Consider the following 27,846-nt stretch of genomic DNA (forward strand, 5'->3'; position numbering starts at 1 on the left):
ATTTATCCTCATAAGTTAATTACCTCAGATATTTGTCACAGCAATATTTGCTGAGTAATCAATAATATAAATCACTCAATATCTACCACAAAGGAATTAAATGAGAAAATAGTAACTGAAAGATAGCTGTAAATTCCCAAAAGATTTGGATGTTAAAAATCACATTTCTAAACACAGGTCAAGCAAGAAATCTTCTGAGAAAATTTAAAATAAGATAAAATGGAAAAGACAATGAAACTTACCTTAAAAGGAAATTTATAACATTGAATGCACACATTAGAAAATAGAAATAATATAAAAATCAGTCATGTAAACTTTCACCTTAACAAACTAAAAAAAGAAGAGCAGAGAAAGTCAAATCCTGGGTTTGTGGCTCAGCGGTAGAGCGCTCAACTAGCACATTCAAGAACCTGCGTACAATCCTCAGCACCACATAAAAATAAAGGTATTGTGTCCAACTAAAAAATAAATATTTAATAAAATAAAGTAAGCAGAATAAAATAAATAATTAAACTTGAGTAGAAGTAATTAAATAGAAAATAGAACAATCAATATAGAATGTCATTAAAAACAACAGTTTGTTCTTTGAAAATATCAATAAATTGACAAGACCTGAGTCAGGATATCTAAGAAAAAAGAAAGAGAATACAAATTACTATTATCTGAAATGGAAGATGGAAACTTACTATAGGTTGGTTGGACATTAAATGAATAATAAAGAAATATTTTAGAACTCTATGCCCCAAATTTGACATGCTAGATGAAATGGACTAGTTCCTTGAAAGGCACAAGCTGCAAAAACTCCCACAGGAAGAAATAGAAGATATGAATAGACCTACATGCAATGAAGAAATTGAATAAAAAAATAGTAATTTTCCAAATGAGCAAGTACAATGACAGGACAAGTTCACTAGTGAATTATACATACATTTTGAGAATAAAGTAAGCTATTTCTCTATAATTTCTTTCAGAATAAAGAGATAAAAGAAATACATTTTTTAAATTAAGGCTTTATAGTCATAAAAGTAATATTTCTTAATTCATTCTGTGAAATTGCATTACTTCAATATTAAAACCAGATAAAGACATTAAAAGAAAACCAGATGCCAGGTCTGGTGGCACACTCCTGTAATGCCATCGGTTTGGGAGGCTGAGGCAGGATGATCACAAGTTCAAAATCAGGCTCAGCAAAAAGCAAGGTGCTAAGCAACTCAGGGAGACCCTGTCCCTAAAAACATACAAAATAGGGCTGGGGATGTGGCTCAGTGGTCAAGTACCCCTAAGTTCAATCCAAGATAACCCTCAAAAGCAAAAAGAAAACCAGAGACCAATATCTCTCCTAAAAAAAATGCCAAAATCCATAACAGAATATTATAATCAAAAAATAATGTATGGAAATAATTATTTATTGTGACCAAGAGGGATTTACACCAAGTATAAAAGGCTGATTTAACAACTGCACATCAATTAACAAAGAGCTAAAGAAGAAAAACCAAATAATCTTATCAATACATTGAAGAAACCATTTAGCAAAATCCAATAGGCATTCACCATAAAAGTCTTCAGGAAAACAGAAACAGAGTAACTTCCTCAACTTCAAAAAGAACATCAATCAAAAATACTATTGTTAACATCATATTTAATAATGAGAGACTCAAAACTTTCCCACTAAGATCAGAAACAAGACAAGCATTTCCTCTCAACTTCCAAAATCATGCTGGAAATCCTAGCTAATGCAGTAAGTAAAGAAAATGAAATAAAATATATGTAAACTGGGAAAGAATTTAACTATTTGTAGATGACATAATCATCCATGTAGAAAACCCAAAAGGATTTAAAAAACAAAAACAAATTGCTAAGAAGAGATTACTGTATGGTTGAAATAATATACAAATTTTATATACAAAAGCCAATCACTTTCCTGAAAACAATGAAAAATTGGCAACTGAAATTTTAAACTCAATATCTCCCTTGTTAGCACTGAAATAATTGAACTATGCATGTATGACTTCAACAAAAAAAATATGATTTATATGAGGAAAACTATAAAATTGATAAGATATGAAAGAAAATATCTGAAGAAGTATTCCAAGTTAATTAATAGGAAACTGAATCAATATTCAATATGTCAGTTATCCCCAATTCAATCTAAATATTCAACACAATCCTAATTAATCTACCGAAATATTATTTTGTAGATCTTGACAAACTGATTCTAAATTTTTAGAGGAAAAAGATCTAGAATAGTCAAATAAGTCACAATATTGAATGAAGAGAGCTACCTGACTTCAATATTTACTATAATGTTACATTCATGGCTACAGTATGGTATTGGTAAGAGAACCATGCCTTTATTAGTAAAAGAACCATAAAGGCATCAATGGAGACCAGAAAGTCTAGGAAAAGATCCACAATGAATACAATGGACTTATCTTTGAGAAAGTTACAAAGATAATACCATTCAGCAAAGACAATACACAGATGCCAACTCCGAGATGAACTAGAAACTAGATGAAATTCTCAAAAATTTTTAAACAGCTGGTAATTCTTCTCCAAGGGGTGAAGAGATACAACGCTGAAAAGATAGGAATACTTCACAGTAAAGTAGAAACTCTTTAAAAATTGGCCAAAAATTTCCTAAATTTGTTGAAAATCATTAATTTACATATTTAAGATATTCTTTATACCCCCCCACAATAATAAATTCAAACAAACTCATTCCCAGTTAATTTATAACCAAACTGCTAAAATGCAAAAATAAAGAAAAATCTTGATAACAGCTAAAAAACGGTACATGAGAACAATGAATTGAATGTGGATTTAGTGTTCAAAAGCATAGAGGTCAGAAGCTTGTGAAACTTTTTTACAATATTAAAATAATAGACGGTCCATGCAGAATTCTATTGCCAGTGCAAACATCCTTATGTAATGAATGGAGAGAACAACATCTCATACCCAGGAAAACTAAGAGAATAAATTTGGACCTTAAAAAATAAAAGATTAAGCCAGGCATTGTAGTGCATGCCTATAATCCCAGCAGCTCCAGAGGCCAAGAAAAGAGGATCACAAGTTCAAAGCCAGCCTCAGCAATGGGGAGACATTAAGAACTCAGTAAGACACTGTCTCTAAATAAAATACAAAACAGGTCTGGGGATGTGGCTCAGTGTTGACAGCCCCTGAGTTTAATTCCTGGTTCCAAAAAGTAAAAATAAAGAAAGATTAACATAAATGATAAATATGAAATTTTTCACTTTAAACCTTAAACTACTATTTTTAAAGTAAAAATTATAACATCTAGGGGCTGGGGATGTGGCTCAAGTGGTAGCATGCTCGCCTGGCATTCGAGGGGCACTGGGTTCGATCCTCAGCACCACATAAAAATAAAAAAAATAAAGATGTTGTGTCCACTGAAAACTAAAAGGTAAATATTTTAAAAATATTCTCTCTCTCTCTCTCTCTCTCTCAAAAAAAGAATTAAAACATCTAGTGATATTTTCAATATATGTAGAACTAATACATATAACAAACTACTATAAAGAGAGTTCATAACCCACTTGAATCTAATGTATGAAATATGATATGTAATGTTTTGTAATGTTTTCAACAACCAATAAAAAAAAAGATCAGTGTAGAAGAACACTGGAAGGAAGGTTTTCTCATTACTTATAACATGGCATAAAATAAGAAGTAGATCATAAAATGCAGTATACATTTTGGAATTCTTAAACTCACCACAAATTAAAAATTAGCAAAGTAATCCAACAGATAAAATACTATACAACATTAAAAAGTATTCAAACAATCTCCCCATCACCAAAAACAAACAAAAAAGTTGGAGGAAGTGGGTAATGTACAAAGGATCAGAAAGCAAAGAGAATACAAAAATTGTAGACCTATATCAAGCCATACCAATAAGAAATCAACATTTAATGCAATTCTTAATGTATTGTAAGTTATTATTCTCTTTACATCAATCAAAAGGAAGAAACAAAAGGGGATCAAAAACAAGAATATCCAACAGGCTAATTCCAATAGGTTCACTTAGAAAAATTATGTACAATTTAAAATTCATGTAGTTGGAAGAAATAAATCTTAAAATATTGACCTTCTACTTAGAGAATCTAGAAACTTTCTGTTCCCAAATTTTACGAAAAAATAAAGTTAAATATAATAAATAGTCAAGAATCAAGTAAGCCTAAAATTGATCTGTTAAATATATCAACAAAATATATTTACTAAGGAAATTGAGTATGTTAAAGCACCTTTTTTAGGCAAATTTTTATTGTTATTTTATTTTTTTAATGTTTATACTTTTGGTACTGGGCATTCAACCCATGGCCACTTTACCACTTAGCACCATTGGCCATCCTTTTTATTTTATGAGACAGGGTCTCATTAAATTGCTCATATTGACCTAGAACCTTTGATCTTCCTGCATCAGCCTCCAGAGTCACTGGAAGTACAGGTATGTGCCACCATGGCAAGCAATTAAAAAAAATAACTTTGAAAAGAAACCTCAGGCTGATATTTTTCACTGGTGCTTTTTGTTTATTTATTTGTTTATTCCTTTTATTTGTTTTTTGATACCAGGGGATGAACCCAGGGATGCTTAACTACTAAGTCACTATTTTTTATTTTGTCTCAGGGTCTCAACAAATTGCTTAAGGCCTTATTAATTAGCTGAAGCTGGCTTTGAACTTAGAATACTCCTGCCTCAACCCACCTTGAGCTGCTAGGATTCAAGGTGTGCATCACCATGCCCAGCTTCACTAGTGCCTTTTATACAATATTGGAGAAAGATATTATACACAGAAGTTTTCATAAAATAGATATGGAAAGACTACTGTCCAGCTCAGTACATGAGGACAGCATAATTCTAATATCAAATTCTGACAGATATTAAAAATGTAAAGAATCATTGACCAATATCGCTCATTAATATAGACTCAAAATTTTAAAGGTTTTTAGCAAATTGAAAACACTATGTAAATAGGATAATACACAAAATTCTCAAGGGCGATGAATATAAAGATATTCAAACTGGCAAACGTGAATACTGGAAAATTCCCTCTATCCTACCACATAGTTCCATCCATATCTACTGTCTTAAAATGTGTACCACTGGAAAATATACACAGTAGAAAGAGAAAAGGACATCACAAGTCAATAATAAAACTCTTAATTTTATAAGAACTTTTTTTTTTTTTTGGTACCAGGGATTGAACCCAGGGGCACTTAACCACTAAGCAACATCCTCAGCCCTTTTTAACATTTTATTTAGAGACAGGGTCTCACTGAGTTTCTTAGGGACTCACTAAGTTGCTGAGGCTGGCTTTGACCTCGTGATCCTGCTGCCTTAGCCTCTGGAGCCACTGGGATTACAGGTTGGGTTACTGAGGCCCATCTTAATCTGGTAAGAATTTAATGGATTATTTGGAATGGCTATTAGTATATAAGGTAGGATTTACCTATTCATTATCATTATTTATTGTTCAGGTCTTGCAGAACTACCAAAATAGCATAGTTTTGCAGGGCCAAGTGATACAAGCCTATGAATCCAGCTACTCAGGAGGCTAAGGCAGGGGCATTGCAATTTCAAAGTCAACCTGAGCAATTTAGCAAGCCCTTGTCTTGAAATAAAAGTAAAATGGGCTGAGGGCTGAGTGTAAAGCTCAGTGGCATAGCACTTGCCTACCATGGGAGAAGCCCTGGATTCAATCCCAGGAATTTAAATAGAAAGAAAAGAAAAGAAAAAGAAAGCATAGCTTGTATATATTGTTACTTCTCTGCATGGATTTCTACACACACACACACACAAAAAAAAAAAAAAACACTGAATTTAAAAATATTTTCTGAGTAAGGAAAAACGCAAAATTTTCATCAAGAAGCTTTTCCCATCTAATTGCCATCATATTTCACTAATTGTTTCAATGAATGATTCTCCCCAAGGCAGATAAATATTAGTTAAAAATATAAAAGACTTGTAATAATCTGCTATGATTCTCAATATTTCTAAAAAATTAAAGACTAAAATTAATGATGCTGTTTTAGTCAGCTTTTCTCTGCTGTGATTAGAAGACCCAACCAGAGCAATTTTAAGGGAAGGAGAGTTTATTTGAGGTCTTACAGCATTAGAGATCTTAGTCCACAAGAGGCTGGCTCCATTCCTCCGGACTCAAGATGAGTAAGGACATTATGGCGGAAGAGTGTGGCAGAGGGAAGAAGTCGTGTGGATCAGAAAGTAAAAATAGGGAATCTCCACTCTCAAAGCCACGCCCACAATGAACCACTTCCTCCAGCAGGCACACCCCACCTGCCTCTTTACTGCTGGGTTAATCCCATCAGGGATCAATTAACTGACTTGGCCAGGGTGATAATCCAATAATTTCTTCTCTGAACTTTGCATTGTCTCACACATGAGCTTTCTGGGGACACCTCATATCCAAACCATAACAGATGCTATGAAAACTTGAGTTCTAATGGCTATATCTTGTTATTTGGCAATTTTCCTGTTTAAAAGTCTTTAAAATGATTTTATCGATAATAAACACAAGCAATGTGGTTCTTCTTTTTTATTTTTCCTTACATCTTTGCAGCATATTGTCAAATGGAAAAACCAAGAGTTCTGATCAGTGTTGGTTGGACACATTGTGCTTACATAAAAGTGTTCACCCACTCAGACCATCTTCCACTTATAAAGGCCTGTACTCAGCTATGTCTGTTTAGGGGACTGATTTATCCAATCTTTACAATGTACTTTGTAAACTATCAATAACCCAGGAAAGGGTACACTAAGAGTTTTGACTTAAACATGGGTCACTGTTGGTTACCAATATAAAATGCATACAAATATATTTGAAACACCATAGCTAGAAATTAATTTAAAAAGTAATAATAATAAAGAAAACTATGCCTTAATACATAATTAATACATGTAACTGCTTATGTGTTACCTATGAATGTAGGTACATAGATTCATACTAATATCTTAAGCACTTTACATGATCCTAATAAAGGAAATTCTATTATATTTCTCATGTAAAGAATGAGAGATTGAAACATATATAAATTAATTACAGAGAGAAAATGAAAATTAAGCTAGATGATGGCATTCAAAATCAGATCTTTCTCATTCCAGAATCAAAGCACATATACTCACTCTGATATGCTAAAATTATATAATATGCCTTATGGGTCTATATTGTCATCTTGGCATTTTCATGTAAATTGTTCTTGTCAAGATTAAAATTTTCAATTCTGCTTCTGTTTACTGATGAATTCTTATGTCATCAGACTGCAATTTAAATATAGCCATGTTTAGTATTTTGGGGGATGAAAGTTCCATTAGAGAAGTGTAGGGTGGCATATATGTGAAATTAAATACATTAAACAAATCAATCTAAATACAAATTACTGTATTTTTGAAAAACTGACATTTCTAGTTTTCAGGCTAATGAATCATTGATGTTATCAGAACATCTTCATCATCACTACTGTTTATCAAACACTAAAATGATATGTACATGGTGTCATTCTGTCTGCTTTCATTTTTAGTTTACTTCTACATATTCATTTACAGAGATCTGAAAGTTGGTATGTGTATGACAACATAAACCAAAATGACAGAAACATTTTTTGAGAAAATTCTTAGACCAGGATATATTAACATTATATTCTGATAGGATGAGCTAATTTCACAAAAGCTGTGAGAATTTAATTCAAATTTAAAAGTCTATGTGTTTGAATCATTTTTTCTCTTCATGCTCTATTTTTAAATGGAAAGAGACTATATTGGTTTAGTCATTTTATATAGCCATACAGAAATACAATTTAGTAAATAAGACTTTAATCTAACATATGATGACTGGATATGTGAATTAGACAAATACAAAATTTCAGCCAATTAAAAGAATTTTGCTCTAAAGCATTTCAAACAGTTTATTAAGTAAAAATAAAGTTTCCCTATTTATCTGGTCAAAGATGGTAGAGGATAATCTATTAGTGAAAGGTGCTGTCTTCATTTACATTTTAAAAAACTGACTCACGATTTGTAGCAAATAAATGTTCTATTTAAAGCTTCATAAGAGTTTCATAAAACTCCAAAATGTGAAGCAGTTTAATAAATGTACTTTTCACCACACATTGTCAATTCACTAGAAGTTCCATTAAACAATTCCTTCAGAATTATTTTTTCTTAATGTTTTAATAGCTCCTCTAGATAAATGATTGGAGTTATTCTAGGATGTAAAATATGGTCTATGGTATTATAAATTTAAATGAGATAGAGACAGAGAGAGAAAGAAGAATAAAGGGCAGGGGCCAGGGAATGAAATCCTATATTATTCATTTATGATTCTGGAAAATAAGGTTCTTGGGGTTAAAAATATGCATTATGCCTGTGAAACTAATGTTTATGGATACTCTAATTCTAAAATAAGATTCTAAAAGACTGGAAATTATACTAATTGTTTATAATATTCATTTGCTTAATAAATAGTTATTTATCATAGTGTGTGCAATCAATGAATTACATTGAATGACCTGGGTCTACATTACCAATATATATTACCAGAATCAGTTTATCATTTAATCCAGACATATCACAAATTAAAATATCTTATGTAGAGTCAGACTTAAATACACACAAGTGAAAAACATCAGAAAAAAATATATTCTAAATAAATAATTTTAAAATGTCATGAGTGTTATTTATGTTTACCCTCAGACCATAGTTATGTATATAATTACAAGAATATGATAGTCTAGCTAATACTCTAATTTACACTGTATTTTCAATGCAAATATACACTGTATGTATAGATGTGTGTGTACACATATGTATGTGCATATATATGTGTATATATATACATATATATATGTGTGTGTATATATATATATATATATATATATATATATATTGGGATTTTTTGACACATCAACAGAATACAGCAAATCTCCCATAGGAAACATGTCTCTATCTATATTATATTGCACAGTTTTACTCTGTTTCACTCTGAAAATTAAATGACTCAGAAATTATGTTAAAGCAATCATGAAAGTAATGAATAATGTGTCAGGAGTGCATGCTTCTCTTTATGAGGTCAGGAGACTGAGATCTGTTTGTTCTGTTAAAAAAAATGACTAAAAACAAAAGCACAAATTACCAGGTCCAATGATTAAAGAATTAAAGGAAAGAATGTGATTATCATAATTAGTGAAATAAAATTGAAAGAGACTGCTTCCATGACCTTCATATTATTTTTAAAATTATGATTTAAAAGCTTAAAAGTTCATCCTTTTGCAATATGATCTTTACTTTACCTTGGAAATACTCACACAGAACAAAGCAAGTCAGAATAGAGACTTGTACATTTCTCGAAATTAATCTTCCAGAGAAGGAAGAGAAGAAAATGTTCTTTTCTCCAAAGAAAATAATACAAAGTACTAAGAGTAGAGCCATTTGTCCCTCCCAGGGGAATAGTGTGCCTGTGTTCAAATCAACCAATCTCTGTAAAGGTTTCCCAGCCACTTCAGTCACCATTGTCTGGTCATTCTCTTAATAAACAATACAAAACATCACTGCTACACCCACAGGGTTAGAAAGTAGGTCACTCTTTACAGTTTTCAACTTTGCTTCATAATAGATATTGATTGTTACTGTTATTAACCTAGTTCATCTGCTTTAATAATATTCAGCTTAAAAGTTTATTTTTACCTCAAAAACTTCTTCATCCAAAATCCTTGTTCCAAAAACCGTGATTCCATTGGTATCAACAATTGATCTCTCACTTCTATCAAGTGGTTTTGTGGTTTTCTTCTTACAGTCAACAATCATTGTCACAGTTTTCTTTTCCACACTGATTGCTACCCGATGCCACCTGAAAAAAAAAAAAAAAAGCCAGGTAATTCTTTTGTAAGCTTCAATATCATTGGCTGCCAAAGCATTATTCACACATAGTATATTTTAAATTACAAAAAAGTGAGCTGAAATGGCTTAAAATGTAAGCTTCGGAATTAATTGTTTAGCTGGTGACAGCTAACTACTTACCCAGCATAGTGCTAGGTACTCAAAAAAACACTAGCAGCCTAAGATGCACAGCAGAATTATCTGTCCATGCTGATAAGGACATGCCCATTCTCTGCTTCACTTTATGTCGCAGCAACAAAAGCATAATCTCACTGCTTTTGATAGAGATTAGGAAGGGACAGGGTATAAGCAGTAGTTTCTATGTACACAAAGGCTTCTTCCAAAGAAAATGCATTCCACCTACAAAAAAAATCAAACCAACCAACAAACAAAAAAGGACCTCCTAACAGAATGACTGCTCCATCTGGAGCAACTCAACGTTCGAACTGTAAAACACAATGCACTGCACTGTCTTTATTCCCGTTTATTTTAAGTGCTTTCAATTTCTTTTCCCACTTTAATTTCAAGACAGCTATAGATCACTAGTGTGGGTAGGTTCCAAGCCCGAGACACAGTATCTCTCCTTCTTCCCACTCTTGGCAGGAAATGGGAACACTAAAAGAAAGCAGTCAGTGCCTGCTTACAGGGAGAGTCTCAATTCATTCTGCAGCTACTGCTCCAGCTAATTCAGGATGGTGATGACAGGCTTAGAGGGGGAGACATGACCAGCCCTTTGGAAACATATGTATCTTAGCAATATTGTGAAAAGAAGAGTTTATTAACAATATCTGGTGCTAATGTAAATCACTAAGTGAAGCTCACTTGGATTCTGCAAGCCACCCTGGTTTATATTTTATTTTTTTCTCAAATAAAAAAGGGATAGATTAATAATCCAGAAGTGTCTAGGACTAGATCCATAAAATAAATTACCCAAAAAGATGTAAGGAGCCTTCCTAAAATATCTGTTTCATGATACTTGGCATGGCTACTGATGAGGACCAACTATATTTCCATATACACTTAATCTTTGGTCTTTCCACAAGCACATTCAACTAGCATAGGCATCTGCTTGGTTTGAATTGAGCAGATTTATATAAGGAGCCACTTAATACAGTGAGAGTAAAATTTACACATACTTCATGCCAAGCTGCCTGTGTCTTAACTTAAACCATTCCTACTGTCATAGGTATGTGCTTTTCATTAGCAGAAAACAAAAAAAAAAAAAAGACTTCAACTGTGAAAAGCTGATTGGAACTCTAAATGGTATTTTTGTTGAATTAATTTAAGCTGTGATAATAATGAGACATCAAAATCACAATATCACGAAATACTCAAAGTACTGTTAGAAAAAAATAAATTAACACTTCATTTTGAAACCCTTCTCCATTATTTCCTTTCTCTCATACATTTTTATTGTCAGAAAACTCTCCTCAGTTCTTATATTCAAAGTATAAACAAAATCCAATGTCAAGCTGTCATCTCTTTCACGTAGTTGCTGTTTCTACTCTTTTGCAACCACAGCGACCTTTAAGAATATGAGGCAGATCATGTCTCCATCTATCAAGTACTCCTGTAACAGGGTGCCCAGGCCCTCTCTGATCTCATGTCTGACTTTTCACACTCTGACTCCCTGGGTCCCATCCACACACTGCCTTCCTGCCTCCTTCCCGCTGCTCCCCAGTGTTCTTCACTTTGCAAGAACCTCTTCCTCCACATCCCCTCAGGGCAATTCCTGTTCCCTGAATTTTGCTCAATACCACATCATCAAAAAGACTGCCCAGTCTAAAATAGCACACTAAATACATCTATTTCTTGGATTTATTTTCATTCATAGAACTATCAGCACTTCGTGTATTTTTGCCTCTTCTGTTGTTGATCTTTTCTATTAGAATTTAAGCTCCAGGTGTGGAGATACTTCACATGGGCTATTCATGGCCTCACCTGTGCCCTGTAGATGTCTAGTCAAGTAGTGGATAAATACTTACAGATTGAATAGCCTATCATCGTGAGAAATGTAGTTTAACAAATCGAAGTGTGCTTAAATACCAATAATTTTTGCATTGAAATTGTAATGCTATTTGGGTTCAACAAATATGTCACATTTTAACAGTATCAAATGAATAATACAGTTTGGCACATGGTAAGCACTTAATACATTATGATTGAATGAATATATGAATGAAAGGTGTTTATTTAATCCAATATATTGTCAGTAATAGTTTACCACTGTGATACATGTAAATATAACTATTGTTCTGTTTGATAATCAATAAAAATGTTTATTGAGCATTTCCCATGTTTTATTTTAATAACATTCAAATTAAGCACTGCCTATCGTTTTCAAATAGAATGCTGGCCATGATAAATTAATTTTTTCACTTAAGAAGGCGTCCTAATGAGGGTGAATAAGACAAAGAAAAACAATGTTTGAATAATAAGACGAACTAAAAATGTCTTAAACAAATACTAAATATGAATTAAATTTTACCTTGGTGTTGGCTAATGGTCAAAAATAGAAACATAATGTGATATAATATTTTACTTTTCTATAGGATAATAATTTAAATTACTTGTGAAAGTCTATTTTTTTCTGGCACTGAGAGATGGAGGTTTCTCTCGGGTCCTGACAAAGACACAATGTATATGAATTATTTTTTCCACCTGCACTTCTCTTTCCTTCTGTCTATAGCCAAAAGTTCTATATCTGATAAAGCTATTTTAGGGATCTAAATACAGCAATTAAAAGTGTAGTAAAATTTAATGCACATTTGTTTGTGTTTAGTGGCTCCCTAAGCAAAAGGCAATCATTACAACACAGAATTCAGCAGAGTTTCAGAAGACTGTAGTTTGAGCCTGACTACCTAAATCCCAAAGCTACCTCTGCCACTTTCCAACTTTATGACTTTAGACAAATCAGATAAACTTTCTGTGACTTGGTCCCCTTATCGGTAATATTTATTAACATTATCTTCTTAAAGTGATTGTGAATAATTAAATAATTTAGCTATGTGTTAAGTGCTTTGAACAGTATGGACATATATCAATTATTAGATAAGACTTCTATGATCACATATTACTATTACTTGTAAAAAATAATAATAATAAGTCAAATTAGATCATTCCCTACTTAAGATGCTCCACTGACTTCCTATCTCACTGAGAACAGAGTTTGTAGCCTCCTAGGATGTGTTATGCCATCTGGCTTCCCAAGAATTTTTCCACGCTCACCATCCCACTCTGCTCCTACCATGTTGGTTTCCTCCACGTTGGAACAAATGGGACACACTTTGGAATCAGAGGCTTTGCATTGGCTTCCTCTCCTCCTAGAATAGAATGCTTGTGATTCTCAGCATGGCATGTCCCTCATCTCCTTGACATGTTCCATTCCTACGGAGATTTTCCTGACATTACTTTTTAAAATTGTTCTGCCCACTGTCTTTCCCCTTCCTCTGCACTATTTTTCTGTCTCACTTATACCTATATAGTCTTTATTAATGTATTTCTAAATATTTTGCCTGCCTAGACTGCAAGATAAATTATGCAAGGTAGGCATTTCATTGTTTTGTTTTTTCATTCCCAGACCCTAGAAAAAACTGTATCACACTTCATGAATATTTGTTGAATGATTAAGTGAAAGTATTGTTTTCAGCATAGCTAACACATTTGGTCACTGGCTACTTACTTCCCATCAGCAATGTTAACAGTTCTGAAGAGGGGATAATCTTCTGGAGCAGGTTTTCCAGTGTGGTCTTCAAACAGAAAAACAGGGGATCTCCCAACCTCAACACCAATTTGCTGAATACCATGCTCATTATATATAGATAAGAGGAAAGACTGAATTCCTTTTTTGGGTTTTACTGTAAATAATACTGAAAAATCTTCCGGAAAAGCTCCACCTGAAAAGAGAAGTCCAATGTGTTAGAAATTCTATATTTCCAAATTGTCCTTAGATCACAGCATTATTTTTGAACTTTCTATGTGGCCTTAATGAGTCATCTAAATTAAAAAAGTAAACAGTTTAACAAACAAATGGGGTAGGTGGGGGGCACTCTATGACTCAATTAACTTTCCATGTAATACTGATACAAGTTATTTTCAAACTTTAAAGTCACTCATTTAAAGCATGATAATTACGAGAAATTGAGTTCAAAGTAAGGAAACACAATCATGGTTCCAATACAATATCAAAAACATAACAGTAACTCTTGAAACACTTATTTAAGCATTAATTTTGGCAAAAGGTCGGTATTTTCTGACTGTGTCTAGTCAGAGGCATTTTAATGACATTATATAAAGATATTATTTTCATCATCCCTTCAAAAGTTCCAGTTTTTGATCAGTTTTTGATACCACACTATGCAGTTTCACATATAAGAAGCATACGTATTTATCAATGAAAAGTATTGGGTACTTAGCTAACTTGATTCTAAAGTCATGAAGACATACTGTCTTTTTTCCATATATATATATATAATTTTTCCATATATATAATTTCCATATATATATGTACACATATATATATAATTTCCCTGTATATATGTGTATATATATAAAATTTAAACCTCTTACTATCCTGACATATAAGTAAAACAGGCAAAATTATTTGAGGGATGAGTTTAGTTTAAAAAAGATGTCCATTTGCAAAACAGGTGTATGTGCATGTATGATAGATAATACCTGGACCAATATTAAGAGTTCATGTACAATCCATTGACTGCGAATTCTATTACAGGGAGTAGTATAAAATAATAAAGGCATTATGAATGTGCCTGTCATGCATTCACATTCAATTACAGAAGATCAGCAATTCTACTTCTAAGAATTTACAAAGAGAGGACACTTGTATGTAAAGATATGATGTTGTCATCAAAGCACTATTTCTAATGACAAAATATTAAAATGGGTTGCAATGGCTGAGACTGGTTAAATAAAATACAGATTATCCACATAATGGAATCCTATGAAGCCACTTAAAAGAATGTAACAGATAGTTTAGCAATGCCCTGTTTTAAAATAAAAAATAAAATGCCTGAAGATGTAGATCAATGATAAATAACCCTAGTGTTCAGTCACAAGTATCAGTAAACAAATACATAAATAAAAGCATGTAACAGAAAGATGTTTGATTAAATGGAAATTATTTAAAATATATTATGGAAGGAAAAATAACAAGTCATGCAGACACATTTTATGCTAAAAATATTTGCATGGAATAATTAAGCTGAAGGTTTTGTATCATATCTCTGCCCTTTGACATTCTTACTATGTGTTCTTGGTAAATAACTGAAAAACTTCTTAGTTGGTTTTCAAACCATTAACAAGATAATCTGTCCCACCAGGATGTTCTGGTAATTAAATAAGAGTATATCACACCCAAAAGAGCAATCAATGTGGGCTATTCTGCTCTTATCTCATATGTATGTATACATATACACACATATATGTATATACACATATATACACACATATATATGTATAAAATATATATTTATATAGTTAAGTGAAACTAATACAAAACACAAAATTGAAAAAAATGTGTAAAAATTTTCAATGCTGTCACAGCAAATCCATCAATCCATCTATCTAGTTCCAATTCAATTTATACATCCAGTTTTGTTCAATTTGATTTATTTTTTAAATTTTGTGGTACTAGGGATTGAACCCAGGGCACTGTACCTGCTAGGCAAGCACTCCACCACTGAGCTAAACTCCCAGCCTTCAATTGAATTTAAATACCACAAAAACATACAATTTTACATTTATGGAAATCAATAGAAATAAAGTAGTCATAGGAAGAAAATGGAAAGATAATAAAACAAATCAACTAACAAAATGCTGCCAGGTGCAATGGTGTACACCTGTAATCCCAGGAGCTTGAGAGGCTGAGGCAGGAGGATCGTGAGTTCAAAGCCAGCCTCAGCAAAAGCAAGGCGCTAAGGAACTCAGTGAGACTCTGTCTCTAAATAAAATACAAAATAGGGCTGGGGATGTGGCTCAGTGGTTGAGTGCCCCTGAGTTCAATCCCCATTAACCACCTCCCCCGCCAAAAAAATGCTTATTGCCAGCTCACACTATAATTATATAGCTAGGTAATCCAGCCCATTATTATTGGCAAACAAACTTTTTCTTCAAACAAATACTTCAGAATACTAAGAACAACAAGACACTGTAACTGCATCTAAATTTTTCAAAGATTTTATTCACTGAAATAAATTGATATTAAAATATTATGAGCTAGTGGAAACTAATGCCCTGTCCACTATTTTAGACATTTATAAAAATGTCTACATAAGACATCTAGGGAAAGTGGAATTCCAGGGAATAATACCTTCATACAAGACTAAAAGAATGAAAAATTTTAATTAACCATCCAATATATACACCTTAACTTTTGAAAATCTCTGGCTTCTTACTATACAAATCACTAAAATCTGTCCATTAAAATGTCTATTTCCCATTTTAAAGTTAAACATTAAGGATTTTAATTGCAATCTTTAAGTTCTGACCTTTCAGAAATAAAATAAGCTGTCTAAGAAAATCATGACTTGATGTCAAAATTATCAGTCTAACCTAGACACCCACCTTAGTTTCCTTCCTATGATAATTAATATTGTTCATAACTTAGTGAATTAATCAGACAGATGTTAGTTTCACAACAGAAATGCATTCACTGAAAATGTAAAATTTCATCAGAAATAAGTGATGAGAATTTACAGTAGAGATAAAATATGGGATTTTGCAGTTTAATCCATATTTTGAAATATATAAATAGATTAAGAATAAAGCATGTTAAATGGCTTGTTAAAAAGTGCTATTATTCCTTCCTGTGTTTATAAAAGTCATATATATATATATATATATATATATATATATATATGTAATAATAATCTTGACATATTGTTGTTGGTATAACAAATTCAATAGTAATTGTTAAACCAAGCTTTTAAGATCCTTAAATGTTTCCTCCAGAAATACATTTGAAATGAAAAAGGCATAATAACTTTTTAATATTTTAATATTACCCTCCTCTGTTACAAAGATATAGGTCAATATATGTAAAGTTTCTTGTACAGAGTCTGTCTCATGGCATGGGCTCTAAAGGGCTTCCATTCAGCTCCAATTTTCAGAAATTTAAATTAAAGATTTCAAGTTGGGACTTTGAAAGACACATACCTTAATTCTACCAGAATATTTTTTTTTGCTTGTTTTATTTATTTATTTTTAATATTTTTTTTCTTTTTTTTTTCTTTTTTTTTTATTGGTTGTTCAAAACCTTACAAGGCTCTTGACATATCATATTTCAGACATTAGTTTCAAGTGAGTTATGAACTCCCATTTTTACCCCAAATACAGATTGCAGAATCACATCAGTTACACATTCACCTTTTTACATAATGCCCTATTAGTAACTGTTGTCTTCTGCTACCTTTCCTATCCTCTACTATCCTCCCTCCCCTCCCCTCCCATCTTCTCTCTCTATCCCATCTACTGTAATTCATTTCTCTCCTTGTTTTTTCTTCCAATTCCCCTCACAACCTCTTTTATGTAGTTTTTTATAACAATGAGGTTCTCTTTCCATTTCCATGCAATTCCCCTTTTCTCTCTCTTTCCCTCCCATCTCGTGTCTCTGTTTAATATCAATCTTTTCTTCCTGCTCTTCCTCCCTGCTCTATTCTTAGTTGCTCTCATTATATCAAAGAAGACATGTATCCAACCGACAACTTCTCACAGCCCCATTGATGTATACTAAAGTTTCCAGTCCTTCTGCTTATTCTTTAGAAAAGAAATTGCTTTTATATCTTCTTATAATGCATGATAGTATATTCCAAATATATTTTTCAAAGATGTTTTTTACTGCTTTATAATTAATATTTACTATTTTAATATTTTTAATGGTAATCTGTTGTGACTAATTTTTACTATCATTTTGCTTAACGGACAGAAAACTCTACCCTCCAGAATGGCAAGCTTGTAATCATTTCCATGATGTTATCTATAATATGTGTCTCTTATCTGAAATGCTCACTGTTAGAATCATGCCTCAGACTCAATCATGTGAGAAGGAGTAAAAACATTCATATAGTTAAATTCTGTTAATTGGAATGGAAGAAGATCCTACAGACATAAATTATTTTCTTTCTTCATGAGTAAAACAAGATGACATATAAAATTAATCAAATTAGCTAACTACCATCTTGGAATACAGATAAACAGACCCTGATAATGACCCAATTATAAAAAAAAATTATAAACAATAACTTCATGAGTATTTCTAAAATATTTCTATTAGTCTACATTTTCTCTACTTTTTCTCTCTTGAAAATTCCCATTACTATTTCTATTAGAAATGCAATAGGAAATTAAAAAGTAATGACTTTTACTATTTGAAAATTTTAAATTGGATTTTTAAAATATGTTCTAACTTAATTTTTAATTTTTAAAGCCAGAAATTTTAGGCTTCTTTCTTATACATACACTGTAACTTTTGTTTATCACAAATAATAGCAAAGCACAAAACATATTGGAAAATTCAATGAACAATCAAAATAAATGAAATATACTTTAAAATGTCTTTGCATGAAAAGTGTGCTTTGTTGTTTTATAATTGTTTTATCTAAAAATAGAAAATTTAAATCTCTTGAGATAGAGAAGGTATAGGACAATATGAAGAAATTAATTGCAAACTGCTGCTGAGAAGATTCTAATGCATCAGAAATACATTTTGATAATATATGAAATATTGGCCTTGGAGAAAAACAAATGTGGATTAAATATTGATCCCTCTATAACTTGGTAGAGTCAGACAGCATCTGTGAAACTGTTTCCTCCTCTGTTAAACAGGGATTAGGACACCTAACTTAAACTTATAAGGATAAATAATTTGTCATGTATCAATTGCAAGTAGGTGCAAGGAACTACCTGCTTAGAAAACTTGATACTCAGAAATTTTCATTCACCATTCAATTCCCTTTTCCCACAGTATCATAATTTCTAGATAATTAATGTTATGAGATCAATTAGTACTTTCATAGAAGAAAAGAAATTATTTACCATGTATTTTTCCATACCATTATGAAATGCTGCTAGGTGAAGTCTTAGAAAATCTCTAGTCCCAGAACTCCCAGTAACTATGAGATGTGACTAGCTTTATTATATTTCAGATAAGAATAGCATGCAAAGTTAATGCAAAATTAATATCTACCACAGAAGTGTTTCTTTCAACAGAAACAGTACTAAGTATTAATCTTATGAAAATACACATTAATTATATCTAAATCCACATGCCTATTAAACAAACTAGTCAGTAAGAGTAAGGTCTCCTTCCAATTCCCACTTCCTCCAATAAAAAAGTTCTACGTGATCACATACAAAAATGGAAAAGTCATAAAATGCTGCCTTCGCATTCTGTCATGTTGAAATTATGAATTATTAAGGGTTAAAATAAGCATATTTTCTGTGATTGTGCTGAATTAAAAGATTGGCAATAATTATTTTCATTTCATCACTTTGGTGATCACAACGTATTTGGTAACTGATATATGATCAAATTATATTTCAACCTATAATTGGGTATTATATAGAATGGTAAAAAGAAATAGTCATTAGCAAAGAAACAGTCAAAGGAGACTTAGTAGTAATAACAGTAGCAGTAATAGTAGGACTCACAATAAACTGAACATACCTGGAAATAACTGTTTAGTTGGGGCACTGAGTTGTGCTAGCTTTGAAACTCTGTAAGCAGTATCTGAACCTTGAGAGTTCTTTCTGTTTGTGCAAAATCCTGTTGTTTTTGATATTCCCTCTGGATAATTGTGAAAATCTAGTGCTTTAAGTACATCAACTGGAGCAGCTGAAAAAAAAGTTTAAAAAATAATTAAAAAGACAATCTAATATAAAATGGAATATTTTAATACAGAAAATATTATGTCATTCCATCCTTCAAATCTACTGTTTACCATACCTCCCCAAGCATATGGATGAATGTCTATGGATTGGGGTTAAAGATCATAATAGAAACCATATGAGCATTCTCAAATGCAAAATCTAGAATAAAATTATAAATACACAAAATAGAAGGTGTTGGTATGTGTATTTGAAATTTAATTTTGTCTACATAGTATATGTATATATGTGTGTGAATGTACATGTATCTGTGTCTGTGAGTATATATCAGGTATCTATATATAGACTTTTACCCTCTAAATTTATAGTTATTTTATGACATTGCTTTATGCTTCACAGTGGAAACTGAAACTCCTGCAGTTGATTGCCCCCCCCCCACGTAGCTCTACAGTATTTAATGTTACTTTTGATGGAAGCATCCATTTCCCAAATCCAATTCATTCTATCTCCAACTACTGTGTAGAGTCGACATAAAATAAGTTTGGAGTCTTAAACTTTCCTTTTCCAAGTGTGTCTTATTTGGATAACCAGCTTCAATGGTATAAAACTCACATACCATATAGTATACAATTCAATGGTTTGTGGCATATTATACTATCTCTTTTAAATTACAGTAAAATATATATAACATAAACATTTCCTATTCTTCAATTTAGTAGTCATAATTACACTCACAGTGTTGTGCAATTATCACTATTATCCATTTCTGAAACATTTTTATCACTCCAAACAGCAATTTTGTAACCACCATGCAATAATTTCCCATTCCCATATCTCTTCTCCTACCTCTAGTAAGCTGTAATCCACTTTATGTCCCTATGAAGTTGCCTATTCTAGAAACTTAATGTAAGCGAAACTAAACAATATTTCTCTAAACATAGAAGTAAAAATGACTCATCAGCAATTTCACTACTAGGTACATGCCCCAAAGGCTCAAATTCAGGACTTGATGAGGAGTTGTATGCCAATTGCAGCAGTTTCATAATAACCAGAGGTAGAAATAAATCAGGTTTCCTTCAAGGTATGAAAGCATTAAGTTCTGACGCATCAAATTATCTCACCACCACACTGGAAACAGACCATGAAATAAGGAATCAACTACAACCTAGATGAACCTTCAAATCATTATGTTACATGAAATACACCAGACAAAAAAGGACAAACTGGATATTTTTGACCTTCGAATTCTCTGGTCCACAGCTATACATTATTTAATCCACTAAGTCAAAACATTAATTAGTGTAAATACTGCTATAAAAATGGACTATGGAAACTATATTACTCAATGTACTTATGATCTACAGGCTTTCTGTATGTGTTCTAAAAAGAATATTGAAAGTAGGCCATGTGCTAACCAATGTGTCACTCAGCATGATTCACATATAGTTCTTATGTCACATATTATTATGGTTTGTATCTGAATGCCCCCCAATAGCTCATGTGTTGAAAGCATGAGTCCCAATGTATCAAGGTTCATAAGTGGGATTTTTAGACAATGATAGGGGCCTAATTCATTGGCTGGATTAATCCACTGTTAGCTAAACGGACTGTAGGCAGGTTGCATATGGCTAGAAGAATTGGAGGAATGGTGTTAGGGACTATATCTGTATCTCTCTCTCTCTCTCTCTCTCTCTCTCTCTCTCTCTCTCTCTCTCCTTCTCAGATCCCATGACCTGAGCAGCTTTCCTCCACCATACCCTTCTGTCATGATGTTCTGCCTCATCTCGGGCCGAGAGGAACGGAGTTGGCCAACCAGGAACTAAGACCTCTGAAACTGTGTGCCCAAAATAAACCTCTCCTCTGTTAAGTTTGTTCTTGGCAAGTATTTTGGTCACAGTGGTGAAAAAAATGACTAGTATATATCTTTAAATTCTAACTGGAGAGACACTATTTATGTTCCAGTAACTATGTAAGAGACATCATTTACATTTATATAGGTGTAAACAGCACTATTTGCCTCATTTGTGTCTGAAAGAAAGAATGAAGGTTATTGATTGAAAAAGTTATAGTAGAATGGAATTGTCATCACATTTCAGAACACAATTTGCTTCATAAACACTGTTTCTGGGATGACTTCATGAAAATGGGACTGATTTTGGAATCAGGAAATACCATCACCTTAATTTAGCATACCCCATGAAGTAGAGGCTGACCTACAACAGGATTTTGCTCTTTGAAACTTACAATTTCAACCAATAATTTTACAGTAATTATCAATCTGGCATAGAATACATGAATGAATGACTGAATTTTGGTTTGTGAACATTGTGCATCTTATCTTTTCCTTAGTTCCTTACTTTTTCAGAAATACTAACTTCTATATTTTCAAACATGTGACTTAAGCTTTATATAACTTGCCTTATACAGTATAATAGATATAATTTCCTTTAATAATGAAGTCCTTCTACCGATTACATCAAGCTTCTGAATGAAAATCCGTACACTATGCGGTAGGACACACATTTTTCCAAGTTTAAAAAGAAAATGTTTTTTTTTTTTTTATAGAAATCAGACATTTCAAAGGAATCTTTAACTCTACTAAGTATGGTATTCTTTAGTTCAATTTTGGAATTTTTAAAAATTATAATGTGTTTGGAAACTTTTTTTTCACTAGTCTCTGTTTACAATGGCCATTTTTTAGGCCAGTGGAATACCTGACCATTCTTCTTTTCTAATTTTCTCTTATCATTAAACAAAGAAAATAGCCATTAGAGTAACTGCCACATCTGGACAGCCTAATATGCATGCACTGGTCACTAGACTAGGTCCTTTACGAGCATGGACCCTCACAAACCTACTTTTGTATCCCCACACTACAGGTGAGAGAATTTAGAATAAAAGAGGAAATTCAAGATAGTTCAGAGATCTATGTAAATATCAAGTATATGCTTTTTCCACTGCAACACCCTCACTGCTATATCCACAAAGGAAAACTACAAAAAAAAAAAAAGACCTACAACATATTTATAATAGTCTAAAATTATCTTGAGCCAGTTAACTGATTCCTCATGCTGAATTTATTTTAAATTAAACTCAATTCATGTTCCAGGATATAAATTACTACAAAGGAGAACGTTAATGAAAGCCACAATCTTATCCGCTTATTTTATCTTTGTGAAAAGCCATTTTCAAACGCATAGCTGAATAAGACTCCAGAACAGACATGAACACAGCCATGGAGTCTGTAATTTAGTGAAGAAAATAATGCAGCCCCATGGTCACGGTCAAAACTAGGCATAGGTAAACAGCATACCTATGATCACAAATTCCCTTTTCTCTATAATATCTCTTAACACAATGACCTTTTCCAAGGGCACAAACTTTGTCACATTTGTTCCTTTCTGCTCTGAAATGAATGTGGTAAAAACACAATCTCCGTACAGAATTCAAAATAAAGGTTCTCCTTTTAAAGTCTGGCAAAGTTCTTGATAGAATCCATGATACAAACCATAAATCTCTCCTCAAAAAATGATAAAAAACAGGAACATATTGTAAAGATTTTAATTAATTTTTTTTCTGAAAAGGTACAGTAATTGAGCTAATAATATATAAAACTTTTTAACTGAACTAAATAATAAATTAAAGCCACTTTGAAATTCTGCCTGTTATTTAAACACACACTCACACACACATACACACACACTAGAGAAATTTAAATTTTGTTAGCAGAAACTTTTAAGATTAAAGTAAGTAATTTTTTTATGTAATATATATAAAAATGAAATTTCCAATATTTAAAGCAATTTTACATGCCCTAAATATTTTCATTACTTCTGTTTCTAACTGATATCAAAGACCATCATTAAACATTTCTGGTGTATCCAATTCAGTATATTTTGTTCAATAATATCTTCCTGCCTTTTAATGCACATCGTTGGTAAATTTAAATAGAAGAACAGTATATCAGAGCCCATTACTCTACTACAAAGGCCATTTGCTATGGTTTGGAGCTTGACTGTCCCTCACAGATACTATTGGGTGGTGCTGAAAACTTGAGGAGGTAGGGCCTAGTGGAAGAAAGTTAAGTGACTGGGGGCATGATTTTGAGGGGGATTTGGTACCTCAGTATCTTCTTCTCCTTCTCTCTTTGCTTCCAGCTGCCAGGAAGTGGACAGATTTTTCTCTACCACATACTGTAGTCATGATGTGCTGCCTCAGGCCAAAAAATGATAGAGCCAAGTGACCATGGAATGAAGCTTTGAACCAAAATAACACTTATCCTTCCAGTTCCATCCTCTGCTGCATGCCCTTTATGATCTCTCCTTACCCGCTAATTCCATCCTCACTCAGTGCTCTTAACACACTGAAAGTAGACTTTCTGGAAGCCTATTCTCTTATAAATACACATATACACACACACTTGAACTACATAACATGGTGGTTGAAAGTGAAACGTGTGGAAATATTTAGAAGCAACTTTCTCTGAAGGCCACAGGAGTGTCTGGTCATCAAATTTAAAAATCTGAGATCCTAATATATCCTCTCTATTGCGTTCCATTGACTCTTGAATGTCCTCACTCAGTCATCAGTCACTTTGGTTGTGGGTCTCTGGTCATTTTTTCCCTGTTATTTCAGCATCCCCACAGATTATTGATCTAACACCTCAAAATGCTTTGACTGTTTTTCTTTATTTTCTCCTCTAATCTCCTTCACACACTTCCATGACAGTAATGAAGACAGCATGACGTGGTGTTAAAGAGCCTGGCTGCTTCTGAATTCCATTAGTATCTATATGATTTGGACATATTACCCAACGGCTCTGTGCCTCAGTTTCTACATCTGTAAAATGAGAATAACAAAAATATTTACCTCAAAGAGCTTCTGCCAGAACAAAATTTTATTTGTTACAATGTCTTCGAATGGCATAGTGGTTGGGGAAACTATGCCTTTGGATTAAGATATTTTTGCTGCCTATCTTTATATGGTGCATAAAATAAGAATGGTTTTACATTTGTCAATAGTCAAAAACTCAAAATAATGCATAATATTTTAGGAGATATTAAAACTATATGAAATTTGGGGCTGAGGATATAGCTCAGTTGGTAGAATGCTTGCCTTACATGTACAAGGTCCTGGGTTCAATTTCCAGAACCACACACACACACACACACAAAATATATGAAATTTCAATTTCGGCATTCATAAATAAATATTTTATTGGGACATAGCCACACTATTCATTTATTGTTCATAACTGCTTTCACAGTATGACAGTGCTGCACAGTTGCAACAGAGTTTGTATGGCCCACAATGGCTGACATATTTGTCATTCAACCTTCTTATGCTAAGTCCTAAAGGCTAACTAGGATTAATCAGTGAAGAGGAGAAAGAAAGAAATGGCAATTATGGCAAAACAGATACAGCAAGGTACGGAGTTCAAGGAAAGGAAAAAAGTCTTGCTTGTTCAAGACCAACATTTAACACGTTCAGCTGTCCAAATTCTCCTTACATGCACCATGCTACTGACACCTCTGGACAAACATTACACACCTGTCATAAATTCACTTGCCATAAGCAAGCCATCTCTAGGTCAATAGAAAAGACATACCAGGGCCTCGAAAATATTTGTTCCATACATTTACACTCCTCACCCCCAGATTTATTGTCCCAATTGGAATAAACTTCTTTCAGTTTGTAAGATGTACTTTAATCTCTTTATCTTCCTTCATTGGCTATGAATAGTTGACTCATTTTTTTTAACCCTGATGTTAGAATAATTTGGAGCTGGACATGGTAGCGCATTCCTGTAACCCCAGCAACTCAGGAGACTGAGGCAAGAGGATCCTAAATTCAAAGCCAGTCTGAGCAACTTAGCCAGGCCCTAAGCAACTTAGCAAGATTCTGTTTCAGATAAAAAATAAAAAGGGCTGGGAATGTAGCTCAGTCACAAAGTGCCCCTGAATTCAATCCCCAGTACCAAAAAAAAGAAAGAAAAGAAAAAACAGAATCACCTGGAGAGCTTTTAAAACATATGGATGCCTGTGTCCCACCCCAGAATTTACAAACTGGAATGACTATGGTGAGGCCCAAGCATCATCCATGTTTTAAAATTTTCCCAGCTGAATATAATGTGCAATCAGGGATAAAAACAGGTAGATCCCAAACTAGTCAATGTTTTGGTCTAAACCTAAGTATGTCATTTTCTAGGAAACCTTTATTTTCCCAGGCAGTGGAACTCTCTCATAGTAGCCTATATTCCCCTTGAATAACACACGTTATTTCATTTTCCTAATTTTATAATCATGACTCTGCACAATATGGTCTTGGACACAATCTAACAAAATAATATGATTTCTTGTTATTTGCACACACTACTTAATTCATTTCTTTCTCTCTCTCATAGTTTATTAACATTTGTCTCCCCTGATAAATTGTTAACCCTCTGATAGTGAACAGTGATATTCATATTCACTGTTGTACTGCCAAGGGATAGAAGTTGAAACACAGAAAATAATCAATAGAGATATATTTCACAAATAAATGAATGAGTAGCTACATCCAGCCTCTGAGTTGAAATATCTTTCCCATCAATCTAAAAGGGAAATGAAGAAGGTTGGAAGTGACGTTAACCAATAATAATTTGAAGAGATTTCCGAGTTCGATTCAGGTATGATAAGAAACAGGTGTAAAAAGGCCTTTCTAATGTGGATGTTGTCTCAAATTCTAGAGATTCACTTACCCTCACCTTATACCTCACATCAAAGGCAATATATGAAAGATATCATCAAAGAAAGGAATGGAAATTTTTTTAAAGGATTCTAAACCATCTCCTGCCCAGTCACAAAATGCTTTGCTGCCCCAGGGGAGTATCAAGAGTACTACTATGTGTATGCGATAGGGAATGTAGGACTGAAAAGGAGAGAGAAGTGATTATTCATTGTAACTGACCTACTAGCAATGCACTACTCTCTTTCAAAATCATGAGATCTCTTGATAAAGAATCTACAACTTGGGATCTGACAAGTGTATAAATAGCAATCGATATGTCAGTTTCTGCAGTTTGAACTGCCCAACTTCTAACCAAGCTAAGGATTTATTTTCTGTATGACTTTGGATAATTACTAACCCCACCAAGAATTAGTTTTCTCAACTCAACCTTACTTTGAGAATTAGATATAATAAGGAATTTTAATCTCTGAGAAAATGCGAAGGCAGTTAATTATTGTGTCTAACCCATAGTAAATAATGCCTGTAATGCAGGCTTCTCAGGAGGCTAAGGTGGGAGGATTGCAAGTTCAAGGGTAGCCTGGGCAAATTAGTGAGATCCTAAAATAAAGTATAAATGGCCTGGGGATGTAGCTCAGTAATAAAAATGCCCCAAGTTCAACATTCAGTCCCCAGTACGGCAATGAAAAAAAAAATTATTCCCTGGAAACTTCAATCTTTCTGGACACATAGTTTCAGTGAGTACCTTCCACATCTCCATATAGCTATAATTAACTTGATTCCTGTTATCTATTTTCTCTTGGGAAAATCCCTTTGTAATAGAGTAGAATACTGAGCAGTTTACTATCTCTAAATGTACATTACATGCTATGCAGGAAAATCATATATTGCTTAGCAATCTCCCGGGCATGCTCATATTGAAAGTATTATGCTGATATCATTAGCATTTTCCTTTTATTTTATGTTTGCATTGATAGAAATTGATAAAACATAAACATAGTAACCCTGATGTGAGTTATTTATTTAAAAATTTAGAATTTAATATATAATATTTCCTCTGGTACTATTCTTTCACTTATTTTAAATATGCATATCACTTATAAGAGTATGTAAGTTTACCTTCATAAGATCATGTGGGCAAATAATTTCAATAGAAATCATACGTGTTTCCTATGTCCCAATACAATCCATTTTAGCTACAATGGCCAGAATTATTATTAATATTCTGTAATCTAATCTTCATAAAGCAGAATAAAATGGAAAAAATAACTTGATTAAATTCATTAGAAAACTGTAATGTTGTATGAGAAACTCTCATAGTTGTATAGTTTACATTAATTACTCTTGGATATGGGACATGTTCCATACTA

General features: G+C 32.8%; 1 protein-coding gene across 4 annotated transcripts in view; it reads right to left on the reverse strand.

Annotated features, from left to right (window-relative positions):
* Col11a1 (collagen type XI alpha 1 chain) overlaps positions 1-27,846 on the reverse strand; it is a 213,862-nt gene that overhangs the window by 172,169 nt on the left and 13,847 nt on the right. For all 4 annotated transcript variants that reach the window (XM_026409165.2, XM_026409163.2, XM_026409166.2 and 1 more), the window contains exons 2-4: positions 19,590-19,757; positions 13,590-13,803; positions 9,716-9,878 (exon numbers count right to left, since the gene is read on the reverse strand). In XM_026409165.2, the coding sequence (XP_026264950.2) occupies positions 9,716-9,878; positions 13,590-13,803; positions 19,590-19,757 (545 nt within the window). The remainder of the gene's footprint in view (positions 1-9,715; positions 9,879-13,589; positions 13,804-19,589; positions 19,758-27,846) is intronic.

The sequence above is a fragment of the Urocitellus parryii genome, chromosome 11 (genome assembly GCF_045843805.1).
Source record: "Urocitellus parryii isolate mUroPar1 chromosome 11, mUroPar1.hap1, whole genome shotgun sequence".
Lineage (NCBI taxonomy): Eukaryota > Metazoa > Chordata > Mammalia > Rodentia > Sciuridae > Urocitellus > Urocitellus parryii.